Consider the following 19,272-nt stretch of genomic DNA (forward strand, 5'->3'; position numbering starts at 1 on the left):
GCACTATTTCAATCTAAGCCGGTGGTCCAATGCTTGCTTGGATGAGTGAATATGATGTTAGTATGGCTGGTGATTGGGAACAAAGGACCTTTTCTCCGTACGTGGAAAAAGAGAAGGAAAAGAGGACACAACGACTTTTGGACCTATTTATTGGTCCAAAGGTATTAAGCATCCATATGTAAATAAGTGGTTCATCTAAAAACTAAATGTCATTAACTTTTCAAATATTTTTTTAATATAATTATTATTTTTAATTCTTTTTTAAAAAAAATTCATATTTACGATCTCCACATTAAAGATTATATATTCTTTAAAAATTAAGATCAAATTATATTTAAAAAATATATGTATTGCCAAGCTCGCCTTTCTATAATATGCGGACCGGCCACAAAAACCATATTCAATTTCAAATCAGATGGTTGCGAGTATGTCTTAAATTAGACTCAAAATTCAAAAATAATTTCTAAAACTTCGTAATACACCCAAAACATCCAATTTGACATCTAATGATTATGAATAATTGTGACTAATTGTTTCAAAAATAAATAGTCTCATAGTATACAATCCTATGAGATTAAGAATCAAGTATTATCAACCTTTCAAAAGGAAAATCAAAAAAAAAAAAATTTAAGAGAGAGAAGTGAACGAAAACATATATGAGAGAGAATTGGAGAGATAGATGAATGAAATTGAGCTCCATTAATGTAAGAAGGATAGAGAGAGAGAGAGGAGGGAGCGAGAGGTGTGTGAATCAGTATTATCATAACCGGCCCACAAATTTAGTCAAAATTGATTGGATCATATTTTCATAAAAGAAAAAGAAAAACAAAATTGAAATAATCGCTTCAACTATAAAAGGTGAGGTTTGTATACAATCTCCAATTTAAGGATCGTATACAATAAAACCATTAACCTATTGCTATGAGGACATATACCATGTTCCTTGGTCAGATGACTCACTTGAGAGGATTTTTTTAATTTGAAGTTTTAAATTTTGACCAATATAATAAATGCAACCACCCAATCCACATCCAATGATCAATTGTGACCACCTTGTACAAAAGACAACTGGTATGATTATATATTTTCCCGTCCACCTTATGCAATACAAGTGCACCTCTAATTTGTTTCTGGAAGATATAGTCTTAACGTAAGAACTTTACTGATGACTTGAAAGTCTAGGTTAACTTTAAAATTCCAAAAATATTGCATATTAAATAGATCTATAAACACTTACAAATCTTGAAAATTGACAATCCATATAACATCTTACAAGATTCATTTTTCTAAGTATTTGATAGCCTTCTCTTTATATATATACATTGCAAGTTGGAGATGATCAATTGGAAGGTTTCCAACTTCAAAACACTTTTTCTATTGGATTTTTTATGCGCACCTTACTTCTATAATATGGCTGCAACCTCATATAAACTTTTTCTAAATTTGGTATTATATACCAACTTTATTCAATAAGTCAATATCGACCCGATAAACTAATCAAATATTGGTTTTAGATAATTTTCTAACTAAACTCAATGTTTGCTTTAGAGTAGACCGGTTAAGTTACTAGTTGACCGTTCTAATGGCAAACCCATTTTTAGAATTTCTAATTTCATTATCAATGTAAAAGTAGATTTTCAATTTACCATAGATAAAATATTCTAAAATTTCAATAAATTAAAGAAAACAACAAGTACGATTTTGAGTGCAGATAGATTACCATTTTTGGACTTGGCTGTGTTACTTGGCCTTAGCCTATTGGCGAGGCCGAGTACCATGTACCAAACAAATTTGCTAATTGGCTTCTTTTTTTTTTCTTTTTTGGCTATTATGCATGCCTCAGCAATCTGACGTCTACCGTTCAGACATGATCTCATTTTTTTATTTAAAAATAGATATTTCTTATTTTAATAAAAAATAAAAAAACTAACATTCCAAAATGATTAATTACTGACGTGTGGCCAGGATACCACAATGTCTTGAAGATTTAATTACTGACGTGTGGCCAAGATACCGCAATGTCTTGAAGAGGCCCCATATGAGTACTCGTGATCAAAATAAGTATCTTATCTTATATATATATATATATATATATATATATATATATATAGGGAAAAGATAGGATTAACCCACTAGCTCATATGAACATATGAATCCAACGATCCAGATTGAATCTGTACCGATCTGAAGATCACGAATGTCCGACAGTATTTGAATTTTAGTTTTTTTTTCTACAAATTCAAATCACTTGAAATTTTTGATGTGTGTTCATCAAAAACAGATGAATCTTCGAAAAATATCAAAAAAATATTTTACATAAAATAAATTGACCAAAATACCCCCAAAAAACTTCAGGGAGTATTTTGATCATTTTATTTTTTACGAATAATTTTTTCATATTTTTATTAAATACACCTTGATGAAAAGAACACACACCTAAAATTTCAAGTGATTTGAAATTGTAGAAAAATAAATAAAATTCAAACACTACAGAACATCCGTGATCGTCAGATCGGTCCAGATTCAATCTGAATCGTTGAGCTCATATGTTCATATGAGCTAGTGGGCTTATCCAATATTTTCCCACACACACACACACATATATATATATATATATATATATATATATTACTCCAAAAAGAGTAGGTTTAGAGAGAGAGTGAGGTTTAAGATGATATTCACCCCATCTCTGACTCCCAAAGGTTGGGTTAGATATGGAATAAAATTGGTAATCTCTCTCTCTCTCAATCCAAAAATAATAATAATAATAATAATAATAATAATTAAATAAAACCTTTACATGGAAAATTAGTACACATGGTACATACTGAAACTTCCCTTAGAATCATCAACTGCTTAGGCAGGGTCCATATCATCAAGAATTGTTTTATTTCAGAGTCTGAGATACCTGTTAACAGTGGAATCGAGGGCATCCACATTCCTCCTGAGAAGTTTTCTAGATATCAAAAGTCAAGGAAATGATATAAAAAAGAAGCAAGAATGGACAGTCTAGATCCACTGTAAGACCCCTTCCCAAAACATCGCATCCATCCATTATCGGTTAACTCTACAAAACCTCAGTTTAATAATGAAAAACAAGTACCATCATCTTCATCCCAAAACCATCAATAAAAGCAAAAGGTGCTACTTTTTTAGAGAGACTTTTTTGTCAAATTCACAATTTCTTAGCTAGTGATGGGCTTTATCATGTGTACCACTATAATAACTTTAAAGAAACAACAGAATCGGTGATATCATTTAGACGGTGAAAATCTTCAAGATCACAGCCTAGGGGTCAAAACCATTACTGGAGATGCTGGGGAAAAGTGAAGACTGTAATTGATTTAGGAAAAGAGAAAGATTAGGTCATAACTCACCACAAGAAAGAGTAAAAGAAGGGTGAAAGCAATAAGAGAGAGAGAGAGAGAGAGAGAGAGAGAGAGAAACGAGAGGGATCAAGATGAAAAAATGGAAGAAAAACAAAAAGAGTGGATGAAGATGAATGAGAACAAAAACCATAAAATAGTGCGTTTGATAAATCAGAACCATCCATTCAGAGACTATCGCAATTAGTGGACAATGCAACTAGTCGACAAAGGGTAGGCCGGGAAAATGATGGACAACGGGTACGCCGAGAAAATGACTGAAAGACGCAAAAGCAAAAAAGGAAAAAAAGCATAGGGAAATAGTTGAATCTCACACAAAAGGAGGGGCCCATGGAATCACAGTTCTTTCATTCGTATCCTTTCACCGAAAAAGATCACTCAGGCACGAATTAGATCAGTCGAGCCACACACGACTGATGGAATATTGAAATCGGTTGAGTGCTTTGCACAATTCTTGGGGCCCTCTAGTCCCCCCTCCTCTTTTCCTACACGATCACCACCACCACCACATACACAAAAAGTAGTAGCGAACAAGATAACTTATTGAGTTTTTGAAATAAAACTAATTTCTTTTAAAAGGCCTAATTTGCAACCCATCTAAGAAAGAAAAAAAATATTTAGCAGAATGAGTGCCGAATCTCCAACTCCCAGGTTTGTTATTCTCAACCTGCTTTCTTCCACCAGTTATTGCTTTTCCAGATGTTTTTGGCAAAACAAGGTCGCTTGTATGATATATAATCTAACATAATTCTATGAAAAGCAAAAGGCCACTATAACAAAGTAAAACAAATAAATTTCAATCAGCTGGAGTTGGTGTCTACCATCCAAACTGGTGAGCCACCTTCAGAGAAAGTTCAGGAATTTGATTTTCTTTTTTTCTTGCCCCTCTAATTATGGGCAACTCTAGCTGAGCTGTTTTGTGCATTTGTTCATTACAGAAATTTTTAAGCATCCCCATACAATCCCCCCAAAGTTAGTGATTTCTAGGTTTTTCTATGATAACTTTTAGGAGTTAACAAATTTTAGGAGTGATGATAGAGGTCCACAAATTAAATGAGAGAGGAAATCTTTGATGGCTTCAAATTTTCTTAAGGCACAATTGAATTTCATGCTTATAGAACATCAGGATAAGAAAATAAATTTATTGAATTATATATAATGTAAATAATTATTTAGTAATTATATGTTACATTATAAACATTAGTAATATATTATAATATTTTGAATATATTACAAGAACATTCATATATCGACAAGTAAATTGGTAAGCTAACATTAATAATAATACTAATATATAAATATAATATTGTCAATGTTCATATCTTGTACTCAAATATTTATAGTAATGTATGGATATAGGAATATTAAATTATGGTATTAACTATGAATAATGAATATATCGATTATAGTATAATATATGTAAGTAAATTGGTAAAGCTCACATTAATGATAATATTAATGTATACATGTTAATATTGTTAATGTTCATATCTAGTAATTAAATAAATACATTACAAGTGTCATAAATAGTATGACACTTGTAATGACCTTAAAATTAATAGGTGTTTATCGCTTGCCAATTTATAGTTAGTTTGTTAGAACTAGTAGCTTTGTGACTTAAAAGATAACCCCTTGTTGCACCTATTGCTTTTGAGCCAGTCCCACTTCAACCAAAATCTTGGAATTGATCTAAACCTTTACTTACATTACAGGTGTCATATTATTTATGAAATGACCTTAAAATTCATAGGTGTTTATCACTTGCCAACTTATAGTTAGTTTGTCAGAACTAATAGCTTTGTGACTGAAAAGATAACCCCTTGTTGCACCTATTGCTTTGAGCCAGTCTCACTTCAACCAAAATCTTGGAATTGAGCTAATCTTTTGCCTTAGTCCCTGAAACATGTTCTCTGTGCTTATCTATAGGGAATAGGGGACCATTCTGGTAAGATAGAAAACAAATCATTTGGCACCCCTTAGTTATCAATCTATGATCACATTGAAAGTGTTGATACTATCAATTTAATATTGTTCTGTTCATTTTTTCCCTAATAAGCAGTGTCCTTCCCTATACTGCATCATTATTTAATTGATTATAATTAATTTCAATCAATCATCAAACAAGAAGTTTTAGCAGTTTTGTTATTCTTCATATTTTCGTTTGATAAACATTTGAATATTACCCATAATTATTATTTTTTGAATGGTCTACCGCCATTAGTTCCATAAATATATTAAAAAATGTATGAGTCAATAGAGTTATGAGTTGAAGTATTGACACACCCATTCTTGAACTCACTCAGATTAGTGACTAGGGGAGCTTCACCCCTTAGTTATCAATCTATGACCACATTGAAAGTGTTGATACTATCTATTTAATATTGTTCTGTTCATTTTTTCCCTAATAAGCAGTGTCCTTCCCTATACTGCATCATTATTTAATTGATTATAATTAATTTCAATCAATCATCAAACAAGAAGTTTTAGCAGTTTTGTGATTCTTCATATTTTCTTTTGATAAACATTTGAATATTATCCATAATTATTATTTTTTGAATGGTCTACCGCAATTAGTTCCATAAATATATTAAAAAATGTATGAGTCAATAGAGTTATGAGTTGAAGTATTGACACATCCATTCTTGAACTCACTCAGATTAGTGACTAGGGGAGCTTCACCCCTTAGTTATCAATCTATGACCACATTGAAAGTGTTGATACTATCTATTTTATATTGTTCTGTTCATTTATTCCCTATTAAGTAGTGTTCTTCCCTATACTGCATCATTATTTAATTGATTATAATATTTAATTTCGATCAATCATCAAACAAGAAGTCATAATATTATATATGCATGTGAAACTATAAGTTTTCTTACGTATAATTTAATAGCCACTTCATCATCATTTAAAGACTAAGGAAAATATATGACCAAACCTCTATATGAGTATATCAAGTCATGGAACTAAATTTTAGTTACTTTGCGAAAAATTTCAATTACAAAAATCATTTACTCTAATGCATGATTCTTACAAGACACAAATAAAGTGCCATTGAAACATATTAGCTAAAGTGTGGCAGAAATTGCAAGTAGCCATTATAAAGTGAATCCCTTTATCCCTAATTCGCCTTTATAGAGGAGCAAGTAAACCATAATCCCATGGGTATGGTAGAGGGTACTCATCGACCCTTCAGTCTTGATGAGACACAGCAGACATTCACTGTAATGGATCCCACTAAGATATTCACATTTCACCAATGTGACATTCACCAATGCACAGTTAATCTCAACAATACATCATCAGTAACAAATGACGGGTGCACCTTTAGAGTACCATGTACCATACTCCATTTAATTATGGTATACTTTAGCAAATGATATGTTATGAATAACACTTCATCTGACATCACAATAAAATGGCTTGAGATAACCATGAAAAGGATACAGCTGCATCACAAGACTTTCCATGCCTTTCATTTCTTCATTTAATCTGTAACACCACACAGGAAAATCATCACAACTTAAGTAACAGACTGCAGAGTGCACCATTTGTAGGAGCAAACAGCAAGCCCAAAAGAACTCCCCCTAATGCTGTGTCAAATCATACAATAGCAACAGTATTGTAGGGTATACCATGCTATAGCAATTATAGTATCGTAACAACTCATCTCAAATGTCTGTCTCTTGTCTCAAAATAGATAAGCCAAGATGAACTATTCCTCCTAAAGTCCATTCATGACTTTCAAGCGGAAGGAAAAGGTTCATCTCCTTCATCATCCATCATTGAGGAGAAGTGTAAAAATGTATAGTTACTATACACAACACATACCATAATGCCCCTTTATGATATTTGCTCTAGCACGACAATAGCCACAGGTTAAGAAGGGAAGAAACTACTGAGATGCATTTAAGCATGAGGTGCATAGGGATATCCAACATGGCTCAGATCAATGGCCACATTGTGCATGTGGGTTTGGTATAGATCCGGAAGATGAATCAAGGCTGGTGCTCTACATCACATCAGGTTTTTGCTTGAGAAAGATGAAATCAATCCACAATTCCATATCAAGCTCTAAGGCACAATTCCTGAGTTTGAGTCCACAAGATTAATATCAATTAAGTTACCAAGTTCCTTTAGCATGCTTTCCTCAGATTGGTTATTGCAGTATAAGTTTTGGAACTTTCTCAAAATTGAGGAGTCTAATATACACCTATGAGTTGATAAATCATCCTTAAACAAATCATCTATTGCAGCAATAATCAAACCCCACAGCTCTCCCTCTCGATAACATTAATAATTTTAACCAGCTTTGCCACAAAAATGAAAGAAACTAATGCCATTCTAAGTCCCGACAAGTAGCCCCACGTGTAATAGATGTGTGAATTCTAGTGTTTTTCCAAAAGCCGGAGTAACTTCAACAAAGTTTTTTCAAATAAATTGAAGTTGATACGTAGCAATCAGCTAATGGTACTTGAAAGCCACCGGCTGACTATTTCAAATATTATAAAGTTAACTATAATGAGTGGACCATAATATCTTCATGTGATAGTGAATGGCTTGGTTCTCAAGCAATAATAACTATTATGATATGATTGAGTTCAAGATGCTCTCCATGATGCTTGATGCACAAAAGTGCTGTTTCTAATATCAATAGAAGAGCCATCAATACAAAATAGCCAATACTGCCCATATCCAAATTATAACTTCCTTAAAAAATAATATTATAAAATACATCCTAAACCAATATCTATCCAGGGCAAACAATAAAAAACCCTTAAAACTAATATCACTGCTTACACTTAGATAACACCCTTGGAGGCTATTTTAGTTTGTATGGAGAGATCATACACATGAAAAAAATAAAAAGGTCTTCAGAAAGTAATAGAAAAATACCTCAAACATGAATTTATGAAATGGTTTCCCTTGGTTGCTGCATCAAGAGCTGCAAAATAAAATTGTGAAACCAAGTAACAAAACAAAAAATTCAAATGCCTATTTTTCATAATATGCTGAATGCAATCATCCATAATACAGTGTATAACAGATCAACATTATGCACTATATAATCAGGGAAAACTGTACGTTTGAAAGGAACATTAGTCATTGAAACTTGAATCATTGAAGTGTCACTCATATGAACACGTGCTATAAGAAATATAGAACCGCTCCTGACTAACCAGTCAAACCAGTATGGACCAGTATCGGGCCCTATGCAGCCAGATCAAGCTTAAAAACTAGAAATGATTGACCAGTCATACCAGGTTTCTGGAAACCAGCATGTCTCAATCTAACTTGGGCACCAGTTGCTGGAATAATAACAAGAGTCTTCTTTTTTCTCTATTTTCAGCTGTTCCGGCAAGGCTTTTCTTGTAATTAGATCATTTGTTTGATTAACAACTCCACGCCCCACCCCACCCCATACACTGGAGGAATGATTTTCCTTTGTTTTGATTACCCATGTCCACACCAATGGACTAGGGTAGCGGTCCCCCCCCCCCCCCCCCCCCCCTTTTGATGCATCAAAGATGGTATTGCCTATTAATACATCTTGGACGATTCCAACCTTAGTGGTGAACCTTGTTTACCATTGGTTGTCTCCCCATTGCTTTGCAAGCCAAACTGCCTAGGAGGCTCTACCCTGTTACATTTTTCGGTGAATTTAGAAGGAACAGGTGACAAAGTTTTCAAAGGAGCATACAGGAGTCTTGGGCTTGTCAGTTTTCTATATTAGGAACTCTTCATCTCCTGGGCCTCAGTTCTTGAAATATTTCGAGGAATCAAAGTCAGGATTGGTGAAAGAGTTCTAAATTTGTTGCTAACAGAGACTATATGAAGATGTCACCTAAGATTCATTGAACTACCTACCAGGAGAGTTTTCAATGCTCAACCTCAATTGAGAACTCTTCATCTCGTGCTTGGGGCTTGACTTCCTTCACTTGCCCCTTCAATGCATTGAGCAGCCTTAGAGCCCCCATCCTGGGCACATTCTCACTGGCTTGGGCTTGTATGGTGTTCAAGGACGGCTGCTTTTTTAGGCAATTGTGTGCTTGGTGTGGGTCATTGCATATAAAGCATCAGAACTCCAATCCAAGTGAACGATTACTTAGGATCAGCTTGCAAATTTGTGGCACCGTAGTAGAATCATTACCAACAACAAGCTGTGCGCCTAAGTGCGAAAAGACAGTACAAGCTTTGTTATGCCGAAACCTAAATGTTAAGCCAACAAGATTTCTAAATACCACTTCTTCCCATCACATCCGACTTCAGGATGATATAGTCACAGGTTTTCACTTCTCAGTGTTGAAAGATTTTGAAAGGACTCGTGTGATCTAGCCGGAGTATATATTCCTTTTTTTTCTTCTTTTTGAATTCTTTTTCTTTTTCTTCTTGGCTTAGATCACTTACAAGTAGTCCTTTTACAATAAAACAACTTCAAATAAAATAAAGAAAAGAATACAACTAGGATCTCAAGAACTTGAAGCCATCAAAACCTTTATTTCAATAACAAAGAAAAGACACAACCTATACTTGGGAATAAAAGACACAATAAATAACTATGCAAGAAAAAAAAGAGGGTGCCGGAGCTTACCGCAACCGGGCTTCTTACACCCCACATCGAGTCGCCACCTTCCAATGGTGTGGGATCAATAGTCAACCTTCAATCTCAAACGGGAAAGCAAGTTTAGGCCAAGCCAAATCAATGGAACATGAACCCCCCTTTCAATTACAAAACTCAAACATAGGTGAACCCCTTGATAACCTCGTTGAAAGAGAGAGAGTCTCTTTTACTACACCCTAGACCTTAGCCCTAACACAAGATGACAGATGGGAGAGATGAGAGAACTCCATGAGAGCAAGAGAGTGGGACGTGCCCCTTAGTTTGCATAAGGGAGAGAGAGAGAAACTTTCCAAGAGAGAGTGAGAGGTTTCTAAGAGTGGGGCATACCCCATATGAGAGATATGAGAGAGAGATAAAAACTTTAGGTGTCAAGTTGGGTAGGGTGCTCCCCTTTTTATAGTGCATCAAGGGTTTTAGGGTTTCTTAGAGTTTTCTATGACTTGCCTCTTCATGTGAGATTGAATATGTACCATGATCTTGGGTGACTTATGGGGTTAGAGATCTAAGCTATCCATTTCATAGATAGGCCATCAAGATCATATGGAATGTGTTAGAACCATTATTCCCCACTTCCTCCTATCAATTAATTCAAATAAGAAAATAATACATGATAATATTATGCTTTCTTATTTCATGCTTAAACCTTCTCATACATACCAAAATTTGAATCAAAATTTCCTCAAGGCATAAGCTATCCAAAACACAAACTACTTAACCCTCAAGCTAAGAGCTTGAGCTCTTCAAAATTGGAAAGCCCTCAAGGTGGCGCGTGCCACCCTAGATGGCACACGTGGGCCCCACTCAAATTGTCATGGTGGGCCCATTTATATTATCAGGTCTCCCATGCAATATAAAAAAATTAAAATAAATATTATGATTTTTAAAAATTCATAAAATCATATTTGAATAATTAAATCAATGTAAAATCAATATCTTTGTTTTTACAAATCCAAATTTGATAAATAAAATATCCAAAGATTTAAAAAAAATTAAATAACAATTCCAAAAAAATCATATATCATCAAAACAAACATAATTAAATATTTTGATGGGAAAATGATCCATATGGTCTAGGGATAAAGATACATTGGGGTGCTCCACCTTCTATTGTGGACCACGATCCACACTTGCTTTCTCAAACCAACCCAGCGTTGCCCATAACCTACCATCCATGCAGGGGATCATTAGTGGGTCACCAAAGTCTAGCCAATGGGCAAGTGGTTGTAGTCCCAATCTATGAATTTCAAGTTCTCCCCTAGAGACGAAACCAAGGTCACCCAGACCTGATGCAATCCATTGCTCGATGGTGCATAGGGGTTATCTCTCGCACATGCACACGCTTTACCCTGAAAATAAGTTCGCTTTCCCGAAAATGGTTATCATTGTGCATGTCGTGTGATGGTACATGGATGAGGCTTTGGCCCCATCTCTGAAGGCCTCTATCACATACAAGGGTCACACAGCCCCTCGGCTCACTCTTCTGGGCATACTCCGACCTCATCAAGGGATGACCCATCATAACCCCTATGGGTTTGTTTTCTATGCCCAGGTAATATGGGATTTTCCCAACCAGACTGGCCCGGCTCTTAAAGCTCAGTCCGGTATGAGCAAAAATTATTTGCTTAGTGTGATCCACACGGGACCACACTCCCACTGAGTTCATGTTCCACCATATAACTTCATTTACAAGCACTCATAAGCCCTTTAATGGCCACACACACCCAACAGATTTGTCCTTAGGTCTACGTTGAAAGCTTCTATCATAGAACAGAATGGTTCGGGTTGGGACTTTTGTTATTGAAAAGTAAACGAACAAAATCTCATTCATGTTAATGCTAAAAGGCGAACGGATCGAATACGAGGACTTCTTCTACCAAGATTTATCTAGAGAGCTCTTGTTTGATTTATGTTATAGTACTACCTTCCCCTCTATCAATTGAATTGACCCCTTCCTCCTCTCTCTCTCTCTCTCTCTCTCTCTCTCTCTCACACACACACACACACAATATATATATTTGGGAGTGGATTCTATCAGCCCACAGGCTGAGTACTACAGTGTCAACCAATGGCCCAAATTCAATTTGGACTGATCTGACGGTTACTTGAAATTTTAGGTGTTAGCCAATGGCCCAGATTCAATCTGGATTGATAGCTCCAGTGTCAGCCAATGGCCCAGATTCAATCTGGGCTGATCTGACGGTCACTTGAAATTTTAGGTGTTCATTCTTCTCATCAATGCACACCTAATAAAAATATAAAAAAAATAATCCGCAAAATACAAATTGACCAAAATACCCCCTAAATGTTTCGGGATTATTTTGATCAATTTCTATTTTGCGAATTATTTTTTTTATATTTTTATTACATTCTTCTATTTTTGAAGAATATATGCTCCAAATTTCAAGTGATTTGGATTTGTAGAAAAATAAATAAAAATTCAAACACGAAATGACGTCATGACAGTCAGATCGGCCCAGATTCAATCTGAGCCATTGGCTGACACTAGAGCTATCAACCCGTGGGCTGACAGGATCTTTTCCCTATATATATATATATATATATATATGATCTAAAAGGTAGACTATAAAGAAAAAGAAAGGCCTAAAACTAATGAGAATCTCAAAGAAGTCTGGCGTATATATACGCACATATATATGCACGTTCTGAAAGTGAGACTACATGGAATGTTTAGGGGAAATGGCATGTTCTTATAGAGGAAACTCCTCTTGCCCTACGAGGAAAAAAAAAAAATGATCTTATCTGGGCTGGTCATGGAGATCTTGCCAAAACATATATCCACAGGCAGATGTGTCGGGACTCAAAAGGTTCCATATAGTTGAGAAATTCATTAGCCTTAGTGTAAAGCAAGGAAAATAAGAAAACTGGGATCCTAACACAATGGCATTTTTGTTAAGTTTTTACAAGGGATTATTTAGAGAGGTATTTTAGTAAGCCCTAATGACCAAATGGTATTAGGATACAATTAGGATAACATTGAAAGGCATTTCAATCATAAATGGAATAATTCTAATTCAGGGACCATTTTTTTTTATAAAGTTGACTATTTGTATTGATAATTATAAGAGATACAGGTGAAAGAACAAAACAAAATTCAGGGACCATATTAAATAGGGACTCCGAGAGGTTACTTCTTTCTTCACTCCAGGGAACCTAAAATCAATGAACCAATTCTCTAAAACTCTCAGAGTCCCTCTCAGAGCTTTGGAGGAAACCACTTCTCTAACACTCTGAGAGCTTTGGAGGTATAATAGTTAGCTTATATTTGTAAGAAGAGGCTAACAACAAATAGGAGCATAGTTGCTAGGATCTCCCAACCTAGTCACGATCCGGCTCTAGAATCATGCTCCTATATTTCGGGAAAGGTATCTTCAAAGGATCTTGATTTTTAAATTTCAAGATCTTGATCCCCTGTGTTAGGGATCTCGATCCCTACCTTAATGACCAAGATAACAATAAAATGATGATTTTCAAGTCAGCTAGCGATGCAACTATACTTTCAATATAGTTGTATTGCTTGCCAGCTATAAACAAAGAGATCCCTACTAAGTACGTATTGTCCTAAACGATACCTATTGTCTAATGTTAACAGCAAGTTCCCCAAAAGGTTGGGATCAAGATCCCAAAAGCTCTGGATCGAGATCCCAAACATTTCGGGATCTTGATACCTAACATATGCATTGTACGGATAACGCTCTGAACAAAAGGGATATTCTAGCCTTTCATGATTCCCTGCTCCCGGTTTGTTCTTGATCCCAACAACTATGGATAGAAGCTCTAGTTCAACAAGAAATGCAACCCCCATGAACCATTAGAATGTCCCTGTAGTTGTCTAATGGTCTCATAGGCAACAATAGAGACATTCTAATTGGATCATGAGGATAAGCTGGAAAGGTATAAAGCTTCTAGGAGCAAAAAGCTTACTGCTTTCGAAGTTGCTTCAAAAAAGTTTCGGAGGCTGACCTAGGTCAACAGGAGCTACACCACTGACTGTTTAGAAAAGGTGTATCTACACGAAGGCATGCTGCTGAGTTGATTTTCCAATATATACTCATTTTCTTATGTGTAGAATTTTGATCTTTTTAGGTTTCGCCCTATATTTTTAATGTAATTGAATTTTCAGAATGGAATTTGTTTCCCCATTTGGATGACAGCTGTGTGCTAAAATGAGTTTACTGAGTGAGCAATTCTTTTATTTGCAAATATTAGGAGAAGACAATAGCTACCATTGCTCAAATTATGAATCCTATAAACTGACAAGAATAACCATGACTATGGTTGCATACATAATTAAAACCAACATGCCTTTCTTATCTTAAAATCATATCTTTTTCGCTATAGGTTAAGCTAGATGGAAAACATAAACTCAAGGTTGAAACAACAAGCACCATCCAAGTAAGATATGGGCATAAATACCTTAAAAGTATAAAATCCCAGAAGGATGAAAAAAGTCATTTCCAGTTCAACCTTTATCAAATTCACATCCAACTTACGAGGCATTGAGTTTCTCATAAAAATGGAGGTGAGCTAACATCTCACATTGGTGTACCTCCATTTTTGCAGCAACTAAAATAATGAACAACATTTACTTTCCAAACGAAAAAAAGAAAAGAAAAGTGAACCATAATCTCATTATTTCTCAAAAGCAAACCATAATCTAATTGTGATAGATTATCAGCATTTCAGTATAAAGAGCATGAGGTTTTAGGCATCGAGTATAAAATGTACTGCCGTATATTAAAGTTACCAGATTCTTGAAGGCGCCCTGCAATATCACTGAAGCAACGCATGTGCTCCACAGAGGTACTGGTGACCTAAAAAGGACGGACAACAAATGAAAATAATATGTTACAACTGAGCTTCAAGAACCCACTAAAAAAACAAAATAAAATACACAACCAATTCATGTCAATTCCAAAAACTGTCTGAATTAATGCATGTGTGGCCCAACAAAATTGATTAAAAAAGAAAAAACAGCACCATGTGACCAAAATTTTTCTTTTTCTTTTTCTTTCTAATAGCAATGAGATACCAAAATTCTATGTCTTGATTTCATGGCTTCCATGGGATGATTGTTCTGCAAACCCCAAGGCTAATTTAACAAATGTTCTTGGTGGTTCTGATTTGAGGATGGGTTCCTGAGCTAATTGGTGATGTATCCTTCATTCAGTATATTCACTCCTTCAATTCAGTGATATTATTGCTGATCAAGAGGAACGCATTTTCCATTCCTGTTAAGCTCTAACTTCTAGAGTCAATAAATTAACTTTAAGAATTTCCATATTTAAATCTCGTGAGAGGAGGTTTACCTTACAATAATTGAATGCAACAATTCATAGTTTGACAAAAGATCACAGCAATGGCGTCATACTGACATTACTGCGTCAAATTTTGCATATAACAACAAGCTCAAGAATTTATGAATCATTTCAAAAGGAGCACAAAAAGTAAACGTTATTGTGTTGATTTTTTTATTTTTTTTTAACGTAAATGTTGTTGTGTTGAATTCTCAGGGTAAACAACCATAAAACTTGCAAGGATCAGCAAAAAACGAGAGAGAGAAAAAGCAGTAAAAGACCTCCGATAAAGCTAACCGTAAGGAGGAGAAGAGCGAGGTGAAGCTCCCAGCAATGGCGGTCGCATCTCTCTCTACAAATTCCAGAGCCTTGAGCATCTCATCGCTACAAAAAGGCCGCACCAATTCATCCTCACCCTTCGGTATTCCACATTGATTGGAACCATCTGCGACTGAAATTATAGTTTCGTGATCCGCTGCAACTCCATTTTCACTATCATCCACATTTAGGGTTTCGTGATCCCCTGCAACTACATTTTCACCATTTCTGGTAGCAAGGGCTTCCTGAGCCCCAGAATCTAGGGTTTCATGACCAACGGTAGCTAGGGTTTCTACTTGAGGTTGTGAAATTGTTCTCTCCATAACTGGAAGATAGGGTTTCCTTGTGGGGTTCTGCAACTTCAGTTTCGCGGGAAGACGAAGACGGGTGCATAGTGCACAGAGAACCATTCGAAAACCGTAACATGGGCATCGTATATGTTTATGGGAGTCTTAAACCTCCATCGCCCGTGCGTACAGAAAAGGGACGGATGATAGGAGCCTTTCTTTTCTGCTTTTGAAGAGAACCAGTGGAATAGGGAATCATCACCGTCCAATAGGCAGACAGACGGCAGTACAGAATGATAGTTTGCCAAATATTATACACGTGTATAATAAACGCGCCTTCACATAAAATAACAGTGAGGGTGGCAATGGACCCGAACCCGACCTGGGTCTGGGTATGCGTATGGGTTCAAGAGTGGGACCCGATAAGTCGGGGTAGGTCCGAACCCAAACACTATTAAGGTATTGGTTCGGGGACGTGAATAATGTTATTATATAAATGATATTTAATATTTATTTAATATTTATTTAATATTTAAATAACTGAAAATATACTAATATTAAATTAGGGTGTGGTTTTTACACGGTTGCAATCTTAAATAATCTATTTTCTTTCAAATTTTATCGTAACATATAATTTTGATGTAAAATATTTCTAAGATTATCTCAAAATCTATTTTCAAATCTAATTTAAAATTTTAAACTCCAAAAAAAATTAAAATCAAGTAGATCTATAAAGATATAAAAATCTTGAAAATGGACGGTCTAGATAATGTGTTATAAAATGCACCATTATCTGGGGCTCAAAATCCTTTTTTTCTTTCATAATCATACATCTCGATGTCAAGATGATCAATTCGAGAGTTTTTCATCATTAAAACAACTTTTACTAATGGATTTTTGAGGTGCATCCGCAGTTTTACATTTTAAAGTTGCAACCTTATATAAAACTTTTCCCCTCAAACAAATGTAACTATATATTTTTAGTTATGGGTTTGGTCTCTATAAGGTTGCAACCTTAAACAATCCAATTAAGACACTCCAAATTTTGTCATAATATGTAATGTTGATATTAAAAAGTATTAGGATTACTTTAAAATCTATTTTGATATTTAATTATAAAATTTTAAACTCCAAAAATGGTTATAATCAAGTAGATCTATAAACATATGAAAATCTTGAAAATAGATGGTCCAGAAAATGTTTTTCAAGATGCACTATCTTTGGGACTATATATATATATATATATATATATATATATATATATATATATATATATATATATATATATATATATATATATATATATATAATATTCATACATTTCAATGTTGAGATGATCAATTAGAGGATTTTTCAACATTAAAACAACGTTTTTAGATGCATTTTTGAGGCACATATACAATCCTATATTTAAGGTTACAACCTTATATAAACTTTTTCCTTTAGTTATAAAATTATATTTAAATAAATGTAAAAATATATTAATATTTAGATAAATGTAACTATATATTTTTAGTTATAATATTTAAATAAGGAAAAAGTTTATATAGAGCCCAGGCTCTAAACAATCAAAGTCAAGCCAACCTCCTACTTTCACTAGAAGAGGTTATTTTGATGCCCAAATATCATCAAATTGATCATCTCGACATCAAGATGCATGGACATAAGAAAAAAAATTGGATTTCAAGTTTTAGAAATAGTGCAACTTGTAATGCATTTTTAGACGGTCAATTTTCAAATTTTCATAGATCTACTTGATCTTCACTAATTTTGAAACTTTAAATTTTGTAATTAGAAATGAAAATATAATTTTAGGCTATCACAAAGATTTTCAGTATTGAAATCATATTTGTCAACACTATTTGAAGGTGGGCTCTAAGGGCCTCGGCTATATACAAACCGCACCCTTTAAATAATATATGTATATATTTAACATAACATTAATATATTTAATTTGTTTTTTTGGGTTGGGTCAAATCAAGTCCTGTTGGGGGTCCCATGATATTTTTGGGTCCAAGTTCTGCTCCCGACCCGTTGCCAACGCTAAATAACTGCACGATTGGCAACGGATGGGCTTATAGGTCGAGGCAAGATATTTTAATTTTTCCATATATGTTAACGGCGAGAATGGACGGTGGATGTTATGTTGAGGCATCAGCTCCCCAAAACACTCTATCACAACCATAATTAGTAAGTTCCCATTTAAAACACTATTTTTTCAAAAAATCTCAAATTTTTTGAAATCTGTTAAGAAGTATGAATTTTTCAAAAAGATCTTCAAAAAATCCTTGTTTTTTTTTTTTTTTAACAATGCACAACCTCATCCTCCCCTCATGTGAAAAACCATACATAGGAAAGTAGCATGGATGCGATGTAGAAAGCTTAAGGGCAAGTTTGGGTCCTTGAAATTAATTTCCAATATATTTTCCTTTACAAATAAAACATATCTAATGATTTTCAACGATTAATGCTTAAATTAGAGGAGAATTTTTCTGTCATCTCTGTTTTTACCTAAGTTTTGACAAAAAGATCTTCAAACAATAGGAAAAGTTTATTCTTATTGCATGCTCCAACATGAGCATTTACACCAACTCTCTTGGGCAAAAGAGCTACATCAGAGAAGGTTTCTTATCTGAAATATTGAGATCCACCTGGGGATCACTATAGAATTGTTTTTTTTGAAAAAATAAAATAAATCAAATTTGGGTTTTTAAATTCTTTGATCTTATTGTAGGACAATTGGATGGTCTCCACTCAATCTCATGACATTATTTTTTGGGAAACATACAGAGTGTATTTGAATTTTTTTGTTTTTTTGGTTTTTTTGGACTCTCCTTTCTTTTAGAAGTTAGATCTTAAGGTTCAAGAGGTTGCATCCCCCAAATATAGGGGCTTGAAAATACTTCTAGTTTGGGTTTTACCTGAGAGCAAATGGATAGCATGCTCCTATCAGATTAGGAAATCATTTGGGTTTTCTAGAAATGAATCTTCTTCACTCAATCATCTCTCTCTTCTATAAGCCTCATGCCCTCCCTCTCTCACCAACCCTCAATTGGTGAGTGAGAGAGAGAAAAAATCTCAATTTAAAACACGATTTTTACAAAAATTCTCTCTCTTTTCTCTCAATTGGTGAGAGAGAGAGAGAATTTTCTTCAGGTTGGTTTCCTTTCCTAGAAAGAGAGTGGAATTTTCTTGTTGTTTTCCTTCTTAGGTGGGGATTAAATAACATGGGATCCAAAGCTTAGAGCTATGGCCTACATTCCCCAACTACTAAATTCTGCTTTCAAATGACAGAAAAGATTGTGGGTCCCTTTTCTTAACAACCTTAAAGTAACCTCCACCCT

At 34.6% G+C, this 19,272-nt stretch overlaps 1 protein-coding gene across 1 annotated transcript; it reads right to left on the reverse strand.

The window, feature by feature from the left end:
• Nucleotides 1–2,762: 2,762 nt before the first annotated feature.
• Nucleotides 2,763–16,247, reverse strand: LOC18423011 (uncharacterized). Its single transcript, XM_006827561.4, has 5 exons — nt 15,605–16,247; nt 14,774–14,840; nt 8,283–8,331; nt 6,834–6,878; nt 2,763–2,956 (listed from the first exon to the last, which is right to left on the reverse strand). The coding sequence occupies exons 1-5, from the start codon at nt 16,049–16,051 to the stop codon at nt 2,893–2,895; spliced, it is 672 nt and encodes a 223-aa protein (XP_006827624.3). The 5' UTR covers nt 16,052–16,247; the 3' UTR covers nt 2,763–2,892.
• Between the last annotated feature and the right edge of the window lie 3,025 nt (nt 16,248–19,272).

This window comes from Amborella trichopoda, chromosome 7, assembly GCF_054954075.1.
Source record: "Amborella trichopoda isolate Santa Cruz 75 chromosome 7, AtrichopodaSantaCruz75HAP2 v2.0, whole genome shotgun sequence".
Classification (NCBI taxonomy): domain Eukaryota; kingdom Viridiplantae; phylum Streptophyta; class Magnoliopsida; order Amborellales; family Amborellaceae; genus Amborella; species Amborella trichopoda.